General features: G+C 42.2%; 1 protein-coding gene across 12 annotated transcripts in view; it reads left to right on the top strand.

Annotated features, from left to right (window-relative positions):
- ARMH3 (armadillo like helical domain containing 3) overlaps window positions 1–13,751 on the top strand; it is a 195,404-nt gene that overhangs the window by 22,964 nt on the left and 158,689 nt on the right. For all 12 annotated transcript variants that reach the window (XR_014826797.1, XR_014826798.1, XR_014826799.1 and 9 more), the window contains 8 exons: window positions 175–267; window positions 1,718–1,792; window positions 1,877–1,963; window positions 7,808–7,864; window positions 9,533–9,576; window positions 10,658–10,718; window positions 12,762–12,808; window positions 13,448–13,523. Coding sequence is in view for 6 of the 12 variants with exons in the window: in XM_021072731.2 (XP_020928390.1) it covers window positions 175–267; window positions 1,718–1,792; window positions 1,877–1,963; window positions 7,808–7,864; window positions 9,533–9,576; window positions 10,658–10,718; window positions 12,762–12,808; window positions 13,448–13,523 (540 nt within the window). In the remaining 6 variants the exon portion in view is untranslated. The remainder of the gene's footprint in view (window positions 1–174; window positions 268–1,717; window positions 1,793–1,876; window positions 1,964–7,807; window positions 7,865–9,532; window positions 9,577–10,657; window positions 10,719–12,761; window positions 12,809–13,447; window positions 13,524–13,751) is intronic.

The raw sequence follows: 13,751 nt of genomic DNA, 5'->3' as shown, positions 1-13,751 counted from the left end.
TAGAAGTCTTCCTTTTCTTTGTCTATTCTAGCAAGGTCTATGCCTCAGGGAATGATGTGGTTGCTTCATTTTATATTGTTTCCATTACTCCACATAACGTAATCCACAGCTGGACAAAGACACTGTGAAAGTATTATTTGATATGGTTTAATATTTAACGGTTCTCTCTCTCAGAACTTGATGGAGAGTTTGGATTCATTGCTTTGTGCCGAAGGTTCTGAAAGTCTGAAGAGCTTATGTCTAAAACTCCTCCTCTGCTTAGTGACTGTAAGTTATCCCATCTATATGTTTCTTCGTTAAGAATATAAAATGATAAGAGGGGAATATTTGAATACTTGAGCCCTAAGTTAGAAAGGAGAAGAGAGAAAAAAAAATCTCTACTGGGACATCACATCACTCTGTGTGTGTTTGTGTAGAAGGAAGTTAGTGTATAGGCTCTCGCTTCCTGGCATTCTTAACCTGTACCATTCCTGGAGAACTGCTGTCTTCTGGATTTTCAGATTTTGCTCTTTTGATCAGGTCTCATTTGGAAACAGTTTTTGTGACTCTGAATATTTTTTATTCTGACTTTTGATTTGATTTTTTTGTCTTTTTAGGACCGCATCCTTGGTATATGGAGGTTCCCAGGCTAGGGGTCAAATTGGAGCTGTAGCTGCTGGCCTATGCCACAGCCACAGCAACGCCAGATCAAAGCCGTGTCTATGACCTACACTGTAGATCACAGCAACGCCGGATCCTTAACCCACTGAGCAAGGCCAGGGATCAAACCTTCATCTTCATGGATACTAGTCAGATTCGTCTCCAAGCATGCGGAGGTTCCCAGGCTAGGGGTCTAATCAGAACTGTAGCCGCTGGCCTACGCCAGAGCCACAGCAACGCCAGATCCGAGCCTCGTCTGTGACGTGCACCACAGCTCATGGCAATCCCAGATCCTTAACCCACTGAGCAAGGGCAGGGACCGAACCTGCAACCTCATGGTTCCTAGTCAGATTATTTTCCACTCTGCCGTGATGGGAACTCCAGAAACTCCTGGCTTTTATTTATTTATTTATTTTTTTTGTCTTTTTGCCATTTCTTGGGCCACTCCTGCAGCACATGGAGGTTCCCAGGCTAGGGGTCTAATCAGAGCTGTAGCCACCGGCCTACGCCAGAGCCACAGCGACGTGGGATCCGAGCCGCGTCTGCAACCTACACCACAGCTCAGGGCAATGCTGGATCCTCAACCCACTGAGCAAGGCCAGGGACCAAACCCGCAACCTCATGGTTCCTAGTCGGATTCGTTAACCACTGCGCCACCACGGGAACTCCTGGCTTTTAATTTTAAAGCAAGAAACTGGCCTGTATCTTCTAATGGGAGAAGTATAGGGTATTAACTCATTTACTTCAGGTGGTTGCTTTTCTCTGCTACCACTTCAAGGCTTTGGGATCATAAACTTCTTCCTGTGAATATGGGAAATGAAACCCAAGAAACTGTATGTTTGTATGTGGGTTTGAGAGAAATAGTGAGAAGTTCAAAGATTTAGGAAGTTTTAATTTGCTAGTTTCTTACCCTTCTAGTGTGTCTCTTCAGGCTCTGGTGGCTTTAGGGGTGCTTATGAAAGGTCTGCTAAGTATCTAGTACACTGTTTTAGCATTTCTGTTTCTTTAGATACTAGGAGAGGAGATATACATGAGATATCAGAGTACAGACTTTAAGTAGCCTTTTTTTTGTATTCAGGTGACAGATAATATCAGCCAGAACACTATCCTGGAATATGTGATGATCAACAGTATATTTGAAGCAATTTTACAGGTAGGTCATTTCCCTCATCATCTCTTTCTCGTTTGCGTGAACCACCTCCTCAAGCACTCTCACCATTTCTGGTTCTGGTTACAGATCCTTTCCCATCCCCCAAGTCGTAGGGAACATGGTTATGATGCTGTGGTCCTCTTGGCTTTGCTGGTGAACTACAGAAAATATGAGGTAAGTGGATCACCTAATGGATAGCTATTATCTTTTTATAATCTTCCTAAATGTGGCTGCTCCTAGAAGTGTGTGGCCACATTATGTCTTCTACGTTAGGCAAAGTGATTAATTGATTAATTTTGATAAACCAAATTTAAAAGTTTAAAAGTCCTTTATTAGGAGTTCTAAAAGTCCTTTATTAGGAGTTCTAAAAGTCCTTTATTAGGAGTTCTTGTCGTGGAACAGTGGAAGAGAATCCGACTAGAAACAATGAGGTGGCAGGTTTGATCCCTGGCCTCGCTCAGTGGATTAAGAATCTGGCTTTGCTGTGAGCTGTGGTATAGGTGGCAGACGCGGCTTGGATCCTGTGTTTCTGTGACTGTGGTGTAGACCGGCGCTGTAGCTCGATTTGACCCCTAGCCTGGGAACCTCCATATGCCATGGGTGCGGCCGTAAAAAGCAAAGCAAAACAAAAAACAAAACCCTAAAGGTCTGATGTTAGAAGCGTAGAGTAGAGGATATAGCTGTTTAAAGAATCCTGTGGTGCAGCTTCTAAGAAAGTGAATAAATCTCTCTTACTATGGGGCTTCCCAAACCCAGTTTATCATTAGAATCACCTAGGAACTTTTTTTTTGTTTTTTGGCTGTGTCCCCAGCATGTGGAAGTTCCCTAGCCAGGGATCAACCCATGCCACAGCCGCAACCCAAGCCATTGCAGTGACAACACCAGATCCTTAACATATTGTGCCACAAGAGAACTCCACCTAGGAACTTTTTAAAAAAGCAGATGTATCTGGGCCTTACTCTTTTTTTTTTTTTTTTTTTCTTTTTCTTTTTATGGCCACACCTCTGGCATGTGGAAGTTTCTGGGCTAGGCATTAAATTGGATCTTCAGCTGCAGGCCTGCCACAGATATAGCAACATATATCTGAGCTGTATCTGTTATCTGTGGTGCAGCTTGTGGCAATGACAGATCCTTAACCCACTGAGCATGACTGGGGATCAAACTCGTATCCTCAGAGAGACAGCCGAACCATAACAGGAACTCCTGGGCCTTACTCTTGACATACCAAATCACAATTTCTTATGGGTGGGACCTGGGTATCTTTTTTTTTTTTTAAAGATCTCCTATTGAATGTGATGATCAGCCAGGATTGGGAACCATTGACCTAATGCATCTATTTTGAAAGATTGGGCTTGTATATTGGATTTCCTTAATGCAGTTAATATACTTGTATAAGTATCACTGTTGGTCTGGGGACACTTTCTTTTTTTTTTTTTTTTTTTTTTTGTCTTTTTGCCTTTCCTAGGGCTGCTCCTATGGCATATGGAGGTTCCCAGGCTAGGGGTCAAATAGGAGCTGCAGCCACCGGCCTACGCCAGAGCCACAGTAACGCAGGATCCAAGCCGCATCTGTGACCTACGTCACAGCTCATGGCAACGCCAGATCCTCAATCTACTTAGCAAGGCCCACAACCTCACAGTTCCTAGTCAGATTCATTAACCACTGAGCCATGATGGGAACTCCAAGGGGGACACTTTCTGATTTTGGTGGAAATTGAAGGCAGAGTCTTATCCATATTAATTCTGGCATTCTCTTTGCCTCTGGATTAGTCAGGGACAGATTTAGAGATCTTTGAGATGAAGAGCTGAACTTAGAGATTTATCCTTGGATTGGTGCATCTACTTGATTCCTCTCAAAAGGTAGAGTACACGGAGAAGGAAGTCGGCCACTTAGGGAAGACCAGGAGCCTTACTGGGGATTGCTTTGGAGGAATAGAGAGCACTTGGCATTGGGTCCTGGACATGAGGATTACTTATTAAACCCAGAAGTCAGAAGCTGCATTGAGGCAACTTGACTTTCTTCATTTAATAGGTAGCAATACAATTGAGAAATGGGCCAGTGGGGGCGGGGTGGGAGGAAGATTTTAATTTTTGAGCTTCTAGATCTTCTTTTTTTTTTTTTTTTTTTTTTTCCTGTCTTTTGTCCTTTTAGGGCTGCACCTGTGGCAAATGGAGGTTCCCAGGCTAGGGGTCTAATTGGAGCTTTAGCTGCTGGCCTACGCCAGAGCCACAGCAATGCCAGATCAGAGCTGTGTCTGCGACCTACACCACAGCTCATGGCAAGGCCAGATCCTTAACCCAGTGAGTGAGGCCAGGGATCAAATCCGCAACCTCATGGTTCCTAGTCAGATTCGTTTCGATGCTTCACGACGGGAACTCCCATGTAGTGATTTTTGATATGATTCCTAGTAGGTCAAAGTGACATAAAATCTGGAGCTTATTTTTTTTTTTTTTTTTGCGGGTGTGTATGTGTGTGTGTGCTACACCTGTGACATATGGAAATTCCCAGGCTATGGGTTGAATTAGAGCTGCAGCTGCTGGCCTACACCACGGCCACAGCAATGCTGGATCCGAGCTGCATCTACAACCTGTACTGCAGGTAATGGCAACGCTGGATCTTTTGCCCACTGAGCGAGGCCAGGGATTGAACCCTCATCCTCATGGATACCAGTCAGGCTGGTTTCTGCCGAGCCACAAGGGGAACTTCTGGAGCTTATTCTTATAAGGAGGGATATGAAAGAAGGGGAAGTCGTGGAGAAAGAATACTTAAAGAGGGACTGGAATATGTGGAGCAATGTTAATGTGTTAAAAATCCCAGGAGCTGATAGTTTTCATTGTCTTGAAGGAACTGACAAATGGTATGCAGAGCTACTAATAAAGAAGTAATTTATTAACACCACCTGTTTCAAAGTGATCTGGAGGGGCAGCATGTAGCCATTGCGATCTCTGTCATGTGTAATAAGCCTCTGGGGCCTTATTATAACAGCAAGAAAAATAGCTGAGGAAGGGTGCTGAAGATAGTTAAGAGAGGTGAGTTATATGTGATAGGAAGTGCCATCATCAGGAATGAATATTTTTGGAACATTCTCCTGGATACATTCCACTCTGAGGCAGTGGCTTGGCTTCTCTAAATGTGAACTGAACTCTGGTTCAGCCCAGTAGGACTTTTGGAAATGTCAGCCTGAAAAATTAGACATGGCCAAGGAACTGGAGAAAACCATATTTCTGGAATGGGGTATGCATCTCTAGTCTGTCAGAAGCCCCAGAAGAATTAATATAGAAGGGAGGGCAAGTTGGTGGGTATAAGTTATCTGGGCTTTACAGCTTTTGATATAAGTCACTCAACAGAAACCATTAAAGGAAGCCTGGTGACCATGGAGCAGGAAGGTTTTTGACAGGAGCTTGAGGAATTCCAGATGAACGAGGCAAAACCAAAAGCTAGTGAATTTTTATGCAAAATACAAGAGGTTGTGTGTTAGGGAGATCAACATGCTAGTTACTGTTGCATTTGATCCCATGATCATTGGGGTAAGTTGTACCTTTTCCAGAAATTTGCAAAGGGCACCAGGGAGGCGTGGTACCCTGCTAAACAAAGAAGGAACATTAGGTGTTGGAAATCGTTCTTCCTCACTTCAAGTAATGCCTTCCATTTTAGACATTTCATCTAAAGAAGCAGAGGAGGTCAAAATAAAAGGTGTAGGGAAGAGCAATGAAATGTGTTAAGTGTATTTTAGATCAAATAAAGGCTGAACTCTATTAGAGTGATTCTATGAAGGCTCACTGACTTTGTAATTCTGTCTTGCTGATGAAAAGTAGATTGCCTTGAGGTTTTTGTGTTTTTTTTTTTTTTTTAAATTGTTTGCTCTTTAGAGCTGCACCTGTGGTATATAGAGATTCTCAGGCTAGGGGTTGAATCAGAGCTGTAGCTGCCAGCCTATGCCACAGTCACAGCAACGAGGGGTCCAAGTCATGTCTGTGACCTACACCACAGCTCATGGCAGTGCTGGATCCTTAACCCACTGAGCAAGGCCGGGGATCAAACTCTCATCCTCATGGATACTAGTCGGGTTCCTTATGGATACTAGTTGGGTTTGTTACCTTCTGAGTCACAATGGGAACTCCCTGCCTTGAGTTTTAAAACATGACCAGCCCATCAGGTATATACTGTTAAGGAAAATCAACGACTGATAGAGAATTTCACAGCATTAAGATCTTGGCCTTCCAGGTTGGTCAAGTCTCCTGAGATAAAGTGACTCGGTCCCCAACTGCTGCTTTGAACATGATGTTTCCCATAAATTACAAAATTGTTTGTTATGTTAGGTTGTAAGTTCTTCCTTTTTCTTTCTCTTTCTTTCCCTACAGAGCTTCCTTTGAATGTGATAAAAATGTCAAAGGAGAAAAAATATAGCTACCAATTATATGCCGTATGCCAGATACTGTGCTAAGGATTTTACTTGATTTAAATCTCATAGCAACCTCAAGGAAGGAAATATTATTCCCCATTTTACAGATGAGAAAATTGTGCTTGGTTTTATTCATGTGGCTAACTTGTCACAATAAGTATAGGAGCCTGAACTCAAACCCTTGATTGTAGCCACCTTGCCTTGATGCAACAGTTGCTAATGTACAGGCTGTTCTTGCACTAGCAAGATGGTCCTTATTATTACCTAAGACAGTCTACTTTGGGAAGGTAAGTAGGACTTTCAAAAACTGTGCCAAGAGACAGTGATCTGCTCCTTCTAGTGTTGTTCTCATCATGATGGCATCTCAGGGTCTTCCTACTGCTGATTTTCATTTCCAAGAATCCACTTGCTTTGGATCTTGTCTGAAGTCTGTAGCATCAGCAGGGTTTGGGTGTTGGTCATAGGAAGAAGTATTGAGAGCCTTCCTCTGTCAGATCAGGTAACAAAGGGGATGGGTTTTACCTCCTCGAATTGTGTTGTAGAAAACCTTATAAACATTTGGGCTGTTAAGAAAGCAAAGCTTCTTTTCCCAGTTGACATTCAAAAGATTCCCTCAGAAATGATTAAATAAAGTCTGCAGGGAGGGGACTTAGACTTTCAGTTGGGTTTCCACGTTTCTGAGTAATGAATTTTCTTGGATGCTGTAAAAACTGCCATCTGAGGACAATTGTTTCTAGCTCCCCTTGGGTTAGATTTGGTGCCTGATCTTTCCTCACATCCTATGGGGGGGATGTTTTCAAGGTGAGCAGGTCGTTGGTTCTCATCCTACCGGTAGGAGATGGCCCAGTTGCTTATTGAGTTTAAATATATGTCCATTTCCATATGCTGCCCAGCTGTGACTGAATATGGAAAAACTCAAGAAATCTTCCAATGCTTTAAGTGATGGGAGAGTCATTAAATCCCAGTGTCCTGACCAGATTGTAGTTTGGGTAATTACATCTTTTTTTCAGTTCCCCTGCAGTGTTATTTGGGTATTGGATCCATAAATGGCCTCTTTGGCTGTTTAACAGCTGCCACTTTCCACCCCCAAGGTGGCTTTGTTTTACGGGTGGGTGAATCAGTCCTTGGATATAGTTTGTGGAATGGTTAGGGAGCCTTTGGGATGAGAGTGTAAGTTAGCAACTTATAAATTTGTGCCTTATGGCAAGGAAGCTTTTATGTTCCCCAAAAGACAGCTGTCCCTGTGGACTTAGTAAATTATTGGCAGGATAGGACAAAGTGAGTGTTGTGGATTGTTCACTTACTTCTTAGAAACAAATAAGAGGGAAAGATGGAAGAAGTGGCAGATGTAGGCCCAAGCTGATTAGGTCTAGAGGAAAATGGTGGTAGAACAGAACCAGGGTGTGTGTTTGGGCTTGGTGACTGCCCATGCACACTGAGAGGTTTACTGGAAATGGGGGAAGTCAACTGGCAAGATAGTTGGGGATAGGTATTAGGAATATCTATCACTCTAGAGAGAGAGCACCTTATAGAAGCATTTTTGTTAATACTTTGTTAAATAACTAATGGGTTCTTGACTAGGTCACGCTCACCTGGAGTCTTCTCTTGTTTGACAGTCTGTGAATCCTTATATTGTGAAGCTGTCTATTGTGGATGATGAAGCCACACTCAATGTGAGTATCTGGATACTTATGTATTGTTTTAATTATTTGCCTTCGGTAGCCTTACTTTTAGTGGATGTTTAGGTCAGAGAGTATAGAGCTATTGTGTTAATTTCATCTGACTGTAAAGAGGGAACGAGTATTTCTTTTTAGTGCATCAGTGCTACTGTTTTATTGTTTTCTGTCTTCTCATCATGAAAGGAAGGTTTGAGGGGATATTTGCTTGCTAATCAATGAAATGGTCAGTTATATTTCATATTCGAGTATACTGAGGTTGGTTATTCTACAGAGTCAAGAAGTTACATTTCCAGCAATAAGGAGGTTTAGATGGGATGTCAGATCACCCATGATGTACACCTTAAAATATCTTATATGTCAATTATACTTCAGTAAAGCTGAAATTAAAAAAAAAAAAAGGTTTAGAAGACTATAATATTGGGAGATTTCTTCTTGTGGAACCAGCCAGATTATATTTATAGCTGAAACATGGAGGATGATATATATCTCCTACATATATCCTTGAAGGTTTGGGAAATAACATCTGATCTCTGAATATAGGGAGAAAGAAGATGACCAGGTGTCTGCTTTATTCTCTTTCTGTCTTGCTTTCTTCATTCTTCTAATTTCTCTTATAAAATAAAGCACACTTGACTGATGCTTGTGGCCTTAATTGATCTTTGTGATATGCTTAGCAGGTTCTAGGTGGAAAGTTGATAAGGTACTTCAACATTTATTGGATGCTTCTTCCCGTTACACTCCTGTTTTCCTGTGGCTGAAAGAGAGTGGCTTGTCTATATGTACCTTCAGAGAACACTGGACTCATTGTCACTTTTATTGTGGGTGCTTTAGAGACAGTGGCCTGGGCTGGTCTGTTTCATCCCTTGTTACTCTCTTAATTGTGTCTAGAAACATTAAGATAATTAAATCAGAAAAATCTTTCCAGAGAAGTTCCTTTTGTAATTGGGACACTTGGAGTTCCCGTCATGGCGCAGTGGTTAATGAATCCGACTAGGAACCATGAGGTTGCGGGTTCGGTCCCTGCCCTTGCTCAGTGGGTTAACGATCCAGCGTTGCCGTGAGCTGTGGTGTAGGTCGCAGACGCGGCTTGGATCCTGCGTTGCTGTGGCTCTGGCGTAGGCCGGTGGCTGCAGCTCCGATTCAACCCCTAGCCTGGGAACCTCCATATGCCACGGGAGCGGCCCAAGAAATGGCAACAACAACAACAACAACAATAATGCCGAGGGAGCGGCCCAAGAAATAGCAACAACAACAACAAAAGACAAAAAAAAAAAAAAAAAAAAAAAAAAAAAAAAAAAAAAAAAAAATAAAAAGATGTAATTGGGACACTGTCTTCCCCTTTCTCCTCTCTCTCTCTCTCTCTCTCTTTTGTTTTTTTTTTTGGCCACTGAATGCAGCAACTTGATGTAGAATCTCAGTTCCTAGACCAGGGATTAAACCTGGGCTACAGCAGTGAAAGTGCTGGGTACTAATCAATAGATCACTAGGGAATTCCTCCAAGGAAGTTCCTTTTGATCTCTCAGAATTTCTGTCCTTGTTGCCTCCTTTCAGGTAGAACTTCTTGGGCTTGGACTGTGGAGCTGTAATTAGTGTTTTCCCTGGCGTAGTCATAGCATTGTCACCAGCCCCTTATTTCACCTCTGCTATCTTTTTTCTCTCTAGGGAATGGGGCTTGTGATTGCTCAAGCTTTATCTGAGTACAACAGGTAAGTCCACCTTCCCAGAAGAGAGGGTTCTAATTTTCATTTGAATTGGTTGAGTAGGAAACAACTTTGTTAAGAGTTCTTGGGTGAGGGTCCCTTACCTATTGTAGAAGAGTATTCAGAGGAACAGCTGCTGGCAGATGCATTTGCTCTAGCTTGGCTCGATGACTTTAGCCCGGGTTGTTTCTAACACTACTGAAAAAGTAGCCACCAGGTCAGGGTCCAACTTTTGTTGAAGCAATTCTTATATACAAGCGTTCTTTTGCAAACTTTGGTATATATTGCAGAGCATCTTAGCTTGTTTTCCACCCACAAGCAGGCTCTTCCATTTAGCCCAATGTATCATACAAATACCGTTTTCTCTGTAAAACAGTTTGGGAAGCACTACTTTTTTTGTGTGCCTGAAAAAAAAATAAATAAATAAAAAGAGAAAGCACTGAATTAGTTCTGGTTTGACAGATGCTTCTTTTTATCAGTAATCAACTGCAGCTTCCCAGAATCCATCTATTCCCTGGGCTCTTTTTACTTGTGCTTACTTTCCCTCTTGTTGGGGGTGGGGAAGGACCTAGTATTCAGTAAATGGAAACCAGAACTGTATCTAATTCTGGTAAGGGCCAGGCAGGAGCTTTCTTACTCCTTTCCAGACTTTCCTCACACACAATTGGGAATTTCAAATCTGTCCTATCTCCACAAATAGTTTAGCTCACAGATTTCCCTCCTCTTCCTTCAAAAACAAACAAGATTTTCACTGTTACAGCCTTAAAGTAATTTTACTGTCACACTTTTCAAGCAATAGTCTGTTTGGGAAATAACTGGATCAGCCATATGTTAGAGCAGTTTCACACTTTTGCAGCTTGCTTTCTAAGTCTCTCCCAAAGTAACCGGGCATTTTGGTAACATGCTACCTCAAGAGCAGATGGGTGCCTCTTAGTTTGCAGGGGAAACTACAGTGGCTCGATTGTCATAATGCTTTTGTTTTCTGGAGTCAGTGAATTCTATGAGTGAGCTGCCCTGATTACCTAGTATGCCCTGGACAAAGATATACGTGATAAATAATACTAAAGTTGAATTTATTTTTGTTCAGACAGTATAAAGACAAGGAAGAAGAACACCAGAGTGGTTTTTTCTCTGCTTTAACAAATATGGTAAGTCCTACTTGTTTTTTTCTCTCCTGCTCAGAAATATATGGGCTCTTCAGGAGTAGACAAGTCTGGACTTAGAAATTTAGATGTTTGAGATGATGGTATGATGAAAGGAGAGAAGCTGCTCATAGCAGCTGTTTTGGAAAGCTGTATCTCTTTTAGTGATTTCCAAACCCAAATGAGATAGGGGAAAGAAGAGCTTTGATTTTTCTGGGACTGATTTTTTTCAAATTAATTAATATAGTTTTTTAAAGGCTAAAAAAAAAAAAGAAAGTTCATATTGAGCCAGAGTTTTGTTTCCTAAAGAGTTGGCTCTGCTTGAGGACTGATGCTATGGAAGACAGAATAGGAGCATTGAGATCTGAGTCCAACCCTTTGTGATCCTTGGCTGTGTGCTGTGGCCCCTCTATCTCTTATAGCTGGTCCTGGAGTCAAGGGGTTGGTACACTGATCTGAGCCACTCTCTAAAGTTTAAGGATCAGGGCTGAGAGGTTTGTGCTTTAGGAAAGTTAGTGGTTCAGTTTGCAAGACTCCTGAGCAAGGTTTCTCAGCCTTGGCACAAAAGCATTTTGGGCCAGATGATCTGGGACTATTTGTGTGTGTGTGTGTGTGTGTGTGTGTGTGTGTGTGTGTGTGTGTGTTAGGGCTGCACCTGCGGCATATGGAGGTTCCCAGGCTCGGGGTCTAATCAGAGCTACAGCTGCAGGCCTATACCACAGCCATAGCAACACAGGATCCGAGCCACGTCTGAGACCTACACCACAGCTCATGGCAACGCCAGATCCTTAATCCATTGAGTAAGGCCAGGGATCGAACCTGCAACCTCATGGTTCCTAGTCAGATACGTTTCTGCTGCACCACAATGGGAACTCCAATCTGGGACTAAGTTTTAAGTAAAAAATCTGGAAGATCTTAGGGAGTTCCCTGGTGGCTCAGCAGGTTAAAGATCTGGTGTTGTCACTGCTGTGGCTCTGGTTACAGCTATGGTGCGGGTTTGATCCCTGACCTGGGAACTTCCACATGCCTCAGAGGTGGCCAAAAAAAATGTAGAAGGTGTTAGAACGTAGTCTTCTTGGGCATTAGTATTCAAGTAATCAGCCCTAGGGCAAGACAGATTTTGAGTTCATTACAAGAAATAGCAATCTTCCCTCCATTCTGCTCCCCTAAAGGCCACTTTTTGCCCTCAATATCTATGCCTTCTTTTTCAGAGCTTACTCTCAAGGAAAGGACTTGATAAACTCTTGAACTCTGAAGCACAAATGGGTAGTCACTCAGATGTTAGAGCAGTGCGAGTGCTGTTTTGGTATTTAATTAGATGAATTAAATTGCTCCTAGGGACCTTTCCCTTTTAGCCAAGAAGAAAAAGTTTTGTACTGAATAAACGAAGCTCTAGCTACATGGTTTGGGACATCAGTAAGTAGGTGGAAAAGTATTTTTAGAGGGATGGGCATCTATCTCGGTGCCTCTGATATCACATATATTGGAGGCAACCTCCTCCATGTACTTACTTGGCTGTCCTGCCTTGGACACAAACAAAAGATTTTATGATGTGAAGGATGGACAGTGGGTTTCATTTAGACACTTCTGGTCTGAAACCTGTATAGTCCCCTGAAGAGACGGCTCTGTGTTGGATGAACAGCCTGCCTTCTGTGATATCCTTTGTAAGTTAGTTTCTGACTTCAAATAAGCAACTTCCAGGAAAGATGCAAAGTGATGAGGATGTCTAGGTTACCATTACGTGCTGTCAGTGGTTACTAAACTTAAACATTAAAGGGAGAGCTGGACCAAAGTACTGTAATTTTTTTTTTAGGTCCCTTAAGTAAAGATATTTCAGGGAATTTTCATTATTTCATTTATTACTTTATGATTCTTTTAGGATCTTCAGAGTGAGTTGGTTTTGGTGTGTGTGACTGGTGGGCCAGGGTTCCAAGTTTTCTCAGGCTGCAAGCAGCTTGTATTTTCCATTCATTTAAAGGCTTCATAGGCACAGAGCTCCTCTCACATTTCCCTGCTATATGAGTCTGCAATTCCCCTTTTCTTCCACAGGTGGGCAGTATGTTCATAGCAGATGCCCATGAGAAAATCTCAGTACAGTAAGTACCTGACATTCTTGTTCAGTGCTTTGAACTTTAGTGTGGGCTGTCTCACTGGATATGAAAGTGTGAAATATTGCCTCCGGTAATTTTTTATGGATTCATACTTTTTTGGTGATTTGTCAAATGTTTCTTGAGTTTTAAACAGTAATGGAACCTTAGAAACCTCTGCTTTGGTTACACGTATTGAGCCCCAAGAAACTGCAAAACTGTTCCCAGCTGTCTCTGGAATGAAATGAAGAAGGGCTGGGTGTCTGAGCCAGTTAAGACTTAGCTGGATTGGGGTGAAAAAGTGAAAGGGGGGAAATAGTGAATAAAGTAGATAAGAACTAGTTCTAAGAAATTAAAGTTAAGGCCTTGATTGTATACTCTTTACATAAGCCCAAAAAGGAAATAAATGGAGCATTATAAACTCAAAGGGGGAGTTCTCTTGCGGCACAGTGGGTTAAGGATCCAGCATTGTCACTGCAATGGCTCAGGTTGCTGCTGGCCTGGCCTGCTGAACAGAGGGAGAGAGAGAGAGAGAGAGAAACTCAAAAGGATTTATAATGATTTGGGGTGAAATCTTATCTTGGTGGTTATATTCTTTTAACTCCATTGTTATAAGAGAATCTCCAAATTTGTTCTCTTTTTCTTCAGAACCAATGAGGCCATCCTTCTGGCACTTTACGAAGCTGTTCATTTAAATCGCAACTTCATCACAGTGTTAGCCCAGGTTGGTTATGTTAAAAACCTTTTTCTCCCTGAATTTCATATAGATTCACTCTGTCGAGAAGCTTAACTGGCTGTGCCTATGCAAACCCTGCTTTGTATTGGTGAGTGACAGTAACGAAGAATTGCATCAGTTGCCTTTGCTTCATACTCTTGTCAAATATGTATATTTCCATCTGGTGCCAAAGTGGATCGGATAACATGCAAAGTTGATGGTGTTCACCAGTTTACT

The sequence above is a fragment of the Sus scrofa genome, chromosome 14, assembly GCF_054392235.1.
Source record: "Sus scrofa isolate SSC_HxYL_T2T_F1_AM1 chromosome 14, Sscrofa_HxYL_maternal_Yorkshire_Landrace_v2.0, whole genome shotgun sequence".
Classification (NCBI taxonomy): domain Eukaryota; kingdom Metazoa; phylum Chordata; class Mammalia; order Artiodactyla; family Suidae; genus Sus; species Sus scrofa.
Note: the sequence above shows the minus strand (reverse complement) of the source record. Positions and strands in the feature narration are given on the sequence as shown.